General features: G+C 47.0%; 1 protein-coding gene across 1 annotated transcript; it reads right to left on the reverse strand.

Moving 5' to 3' along the window:
• Nucleotides 1-593: 593 nt before the first annotated feature.
• LOC129522942 (C-X-C chemokine receptor type 2-like) lies at nt 594-5,199 on the reverse strand. Its single transcript, XM_055345494.1, has 2 exons — nt 5,134-5,199; nt 594-4,168 (listed from the first exon to the last, which is right to left on the reverse strand). Exon 2 carries the CDS (start codon nt 4,158-4,160, stop codon nt 3,084-3,086), a length of 1,077 nt encoding a protein of 358 aa, XP_055201469.1. The 5' UTR covers nt 4,161-4,168; nt 5,134-5,199; the 3' UTR covers nt 594-3,083.
• Nucleotides 5,200-5,661: the final 462 nt, after the last annotated feature.

Below are 5,661 nucleotides of genomic sequence, written 5' to 3' on the forward strand. Positions count from 1 at the left end.
TCTGATACCCCAGTCCCCTCCCAAGATGCACCCCATCCCTGATCCCAGGCTCACCCTGGATGCTGTGCCCTCTCTGAGGTGAGCCGTCTCCCTGACCTTAACCACGTATCTAATCCTTACCCTATCCAGTGGTTGAAACACTTGCTTTTTATATTTCATTATTTTATTTTAGGACCCACCTCCTGACATTGATACAGATCTGAATCCAAATCATTTGTGTCTTGAGGTCTACCCAGAGAATTACACATTGCATTGAAAATCTAAGGGAGGGCAGCCCCCGTGGCTCAGTGGTTTAGCGCTACCTGCAGCCCGGGGTGTGATCCTGGAGACCTGGGATCGAGTCCCACGTTGGGTTCCCTGCATGAAGCCCCCTTCTCCCCCTGCCTCTCTCTCTCTCTCTCTCTGTGTGTCTGCCATGAATAAATAAATAAAATCTTAAAAGAAAATCTAATGGAGCAATGCCACCCCTGTTTAAAGGAAATTATTTTGTTTTGCTGTTTATTTTTTATTTAAATTCAATCAATTGACATATATTATTAGTTTCATAAGTAGAGGTCAGTGATCCATTAGTCTTATATAACACCCAGTGCTCATTACATCACGTGCCCTCCTTCATGTCCATCACCCAGTTACCCCATCCCTCACCCCCAAAGGGAATTCTGACTACAGTTGACCCTTAAAACTACACAGGGGTTAGAGACACGGACCCCACCGTGCTGTTGAAAATTTGTATGTAACTTTTGACTCCCCTAAAACTTGACTGCTAACAACTTACTGTTGACCAGAAGCCTTACCAATAACAAAAATCATTGATGAACACATACTGGGTGTGCTCTATATACTGTATCCTTACAATGGAGTAAGCTGGAGAAAACGTTATTGAGAAGATCATGAAGGTCACCTGGCTTGCTCAGTTGGTGGAGCATGTGACTCTTGGTCTTGGGGTCGTGAGTGCAAGCCCCATGTTGGGTGGAGGGAGTAGACTGTACTTAAAATTTTTTAAAAATCATGATGAAAATAGATTTACAGTACTGTAGTTATTTTAAAAATCCACATGTAAAAAACAAACAAACAAAAAATCCACATGTAAGTGGACCCATGCAATGCAAACTCGTGTTGTTTGAGAGTAAACTGTATATCCCTCTCTCTTTGAAACACTTTCAAGTTATTTTATTGCTGTTTGATTCCCACTTCCCAGGTTCCTATCGAGGCCAAGTTTTGGCCTTTTCAGATACGTATTAGTCATTTGCATTTCCCCAGACCCAATAAGGATCTGTGTTTATTTACTGAAGCCCCTGACCAAGTTGTCTTTGGGACAGCAGAGGATGAAGGAAGATGGGCATTTAAGCATGTCACAGGAGACGTGGAAGTGCATTAGGGGAGGGAGGAAGGGAGAGAGGGAAGGAAGTGGAGGTTCCCAGGCCCAGTTGCCAGCCTTCCTCCCTGGTTTTCTTCTTCATTCTTCCAGCTTTTCTCATCAATCCACTTGGAGAGCCTCAGTTGAACAGCCAAGGTACCTCCATCCTGGCCCCCAGAAAACATCTTAGACAATGCTCCCCAGAAAATGATGACTCTGCCAGTGATGTCTCTGCTCCAGCCACTAACTGGAGTAGCCCCTAACATTCACCCCAGTTCTGACATCTCTCCCTGATCCTCACCACACCTGCACACTGATCCCATTCCTACACTTCACTCCATACCTAGTCCCAACCCCATTGAACTTCCCTGAATATCATTAACCCCAGCCCCAGCTTCTCCTTATTCTGTAACTCCTCCTTACCTGACATGCATCCTTTTCTTACCTTCCACCCTGTCCCAAGCTGCCACCCCATCTCTGGCTCCCTGCTGCATCACCTCTAACTCCAACTTCATCCCTGATTCCAGTCTCAACCTTGATCTAAACCTCATCTCTGAACTTCTCTCCATTCCCAACCTCAAACCAGATGAAGCATTTCCTTTGTATTTTCTTCTAAGAGTTTTATAGATTCAGCTTATTATTAGGTCTTTGACCCATTTTGAGTTAACTGTTGTAGACAGTGTAAGGAAAGGGACCAAGTTCGTTCCTGTGTGTGTGGATAGCTACTTTGCCCAACACCATTTGTTGAACGACTATCCTCTCCCCATTGAATACTCTTGGTGCCCCTTGTTGAAAATCATTTGACCATTTATGCTTAGGTTTCCTTCTGGGCTCTTTGTCCTCACCCGCTCCATCTGCCTCAGTGTGTTGAGCATACTTGTTGCCTCTCTGTCACATCATATCCTACAACCATATTCAAAGGCAAGAATGAAACAAGGGCGTGTGTGTGTGTGTGTGTGTGTGTGTGTGTGTTTCTTTTTTCAATCAGGAGTACTTCCCAGGAGTCCCTGGCCCCAGTAGACTTCCTCTTAAGCAATGGTGTGCTGAAGCCAGTTTGTACCTGCTTGTGAAAGCAGCTCATTACATTTCCTAGATTTTTGTGAGCTGGTTGCCAAACACTTGAAATCACCGTGGTGGGGGCATTTACACCAGGCCACCTGGCAAATGCTACAAACCAAGATTTCTTTCCCCCGGGAGAGTTGTTTCCCAGCACCCCAATGTCCTAAAAGTTCAGCAGTCAGAAGTGAATGACAGGGCCACTCCTAGCTTAAGGGAGTCTTTAGAAGTGAGTACCTGTCCTTTTCAGCCTCTCTCAAGGGAGGAGGGCTTTGCTGGCAAGCAAGAAGCTTTTCAGCCTCTCTCAAGGGAGAGTTGGGTCAGCAACTAATGCCGCTTGCTATTAAAGGCTCCCAATGGTAGGAACTTTCTGGTGTCATGTAAAAGGATGTCTTTTAAACATCTTTAGCTGCCTCAGAGAACAGAGTGCTGTGGGCTCAGTGAGCTCTAGCAGCTGACACTGTAGCTATAGTAAGGGGTGGGGCACCAGGGCAGGCTCCCTAAACCATACAATGGGCCTGAAAAGGACGTGGCCCCAGAAATTCCCTGGAACCACAGCTGGGAGCTGCCTTGACACAGAGACTGCGAACAGCCAGTGGACATGAGGTTTGGAACGGGATGCTGATGGCGAGGGAGAGCCCTGAGGGACTGCAACCGGGTCAGGGGGTGCTTAGAAAGTAGTAGAAGTGTTCGCTGAAGAAGAGCCAACAAAGGAAGGCCTGCTGTCCTTGGGCAGGTACTCCTTGCTGATGAGCCCATGGAAGGCCATGATCTTGAGGAGTCCATGGCGAAACTTCTGGCCAATGAAGGCATAGATGAAGGGATTAAGGCAGCTGTGGAAGAAGCCCAGAATCTTGGTGGCATCTAGGGTGCGGCCAATGTCATTGCGGCGCTGACAGGTCTCCTCGATGGCATGGAACCTCATGAGGGTGTCTGCGACCAGGACCAGGTTGTAGGGAAGCCAGCAGAGCAGGAAGACGAGCACGACAGCAAAGATGACCCGCATGGCCCGGTGCTTCTGCCCCATGTGGGTCTTAAACAGGGTGCGCAGGGTGAGCCCATAGCAGAACAGCATGATCATCAGGGGCACAATGAAGCCAAAGGTCTGGGACAGGACCCGCATCACTAACCGCAATTTTATTGTATTGGCACCCATGTCCTCGTAGCAGACTGGGCTGGAGTAGGGGGGATTGATGGCCTTGCGGAAGACGAAGATGGGCAGGGACAGGATGAGGGACAGGGCCCAGATGCCTAAGCATATGAACTTGACCCAGTGCCTCTTCTGGGTCAGCCTGCGGGTGGCATGAACAATGGCCAGGTAGCGGTCCATGCTGATGCAGGCCAGTAGGAGAATACCACTGTAGAAGTTGACTTCCTTCAGGAGCGAGACGATCTTGCACAGGGGTGTGCCAAAGATCCAGCCCTTTACCTTGGAGACAGCCCAGATAGGCAAGGTCAGGGCGAAGAGCAGGTCAGCTATGGCCAGGTTCAGCAGGTAGACGTCGGTGACGGAGTGGCCGATCTGACTGTACAAGACAACCAGGATGACTAGGGAGTTTCCCAGCAGGCTCAGCACAAAGACCAAGGCATAGATGACAACCACGGCATACTTGTTGAGTGACTCAGTGTCTATCTTACAGGGACTATATATTTCTGTGGGTGGTGTGCCAGTGAAGTCTCCAAATTCATCCTCAGCCGACTCCCACCAATCAGTACTGTTCCACACATTTATCATAAAGACAGTCATGGTTCAATCTAGTTGAAAGATTCAAAGGAAAGAAATGTGATTTAGTAACTCAGATTAAAGTCACTCAATCAAGGATGTGAGAACAGTTACTGGGATATCTTCTGCTTTTCTGCTGGTTTGGCAACAGGAGATCCCCTCCTTCTCTTCTATTTTGAGCTTCTTTAGAGGTTGAGTTCATAGCATCATCATTTGAGGGAATCTTTTATACCCTGTTATCACCCCCTAAACATCCACAGGGCCATCAGCAGTGTTCGAATATCTTTCTAAATCATGAAACACTTTACTGGAGCAAAACCACACCAAAAGACCAACACATAAAACCAACAAAAACTCATCTGCTGGGAAGAAGGAGGTCCTGCTATTTCTACCCAAACAGCTGTTAAGGTGACTCCCCCAAAACTCCCAGGCTCTCCAGAAAACAATATGAAGATCTTTGGGAAGTTACCAAGACTGGAAATAAGGATATCTGGTATCAGTCCTCGCTCTATCCTTATTTATCAATAATAACCTGCGTGACTTTCAGTGGGTTGTTTTACCTTTATAGATTTCTGTTTTCTCATCTGCAAGTGGAGGGAGGCAGCGTATATAACCCCTGAGCTGCTCTCAGGCCTGAGGTTCTATCATTCTGATTCACACATTAGTTAGTATGTTTTCTCTGTCTGCAGATACTGAATTTTTATAGAAGACTGCATTTGAGGGCAAAGCAATAAACAGCAGATTGGGGGAAATGTAAGCATCTTCTCCACAAAAATGGAGAGGTGTGAAAGGAGGAGGTGACAAGACTGTGTCCCCCTTGTTACCAACTACAGCCATGTATGAGATCAGAATTGAATAAGTGGTCACAAGGGAGGAGGCAGGAAGCCAAGTGAGCAGAAATCTTCAGGTCCCAGAGAAATGGATGCATTTTCTAAAATATAGTCAAACCAAGTCTCCCTCCCCAAGGATAGTCCTGGCAACAGAAATGGCTTCCTACCTGAGGCACTGGCTAGGTGTGTCCAACTGTAAAAGCCTGGAGCTCAGAGACCAGAATGACTTAACAGTTCGAAGAACCTTGATGAATAAAGGGAAATAGGGAAGCCTTGTCACCACACGCCTCCTCTCTGAGCCCTGCCCACATCCATATTTGGATAATAGATGATATCAAGGGACCACAGGGGATCAGAGCCTCCCAGGACCCAGATGTCCAAGCAGAGGTATCAGACACGAAGGTGGAGTTAAGAGTTCTTTCTCTGAACTCTCCACATGGATGACTATTTTTGTTCTTTTCATTTTCTTGCATGTGTGTCCACTTGTTTATCCCTTAAATTCCCTAGTAGATCATCTTTGAAAGCTTCCAACTTCCTTGGACATAAATAAAGAGCAGAGGGTTTTTTCTTTTTACAGTAGAGATTTCAGAAGGAGTCCACTGTAGGCCGGCCTGGTAAGAGCACCCCCATACACACTTAGGAGGGATTGGGGGGAGTGATCTGGTGGGAAGGAGGTGGAGAGCTGTCCTTAAGCT

This window comes from Nyctereutes procyonoides, unplaced genomic scaffold, assembly GCF_905146905.1.
Source record: "Nyctereutes procyonoides isolate TBG_1078 unplaced genomic scaffold, NYPRO_anot_genome, whole genome shotgun sequence".
NCBI lineage: Eukaryota > Metazoa > Chordata > Mammalia > Carnivora > Canidae > Nyctereutes > Nyctereutes procyonoides.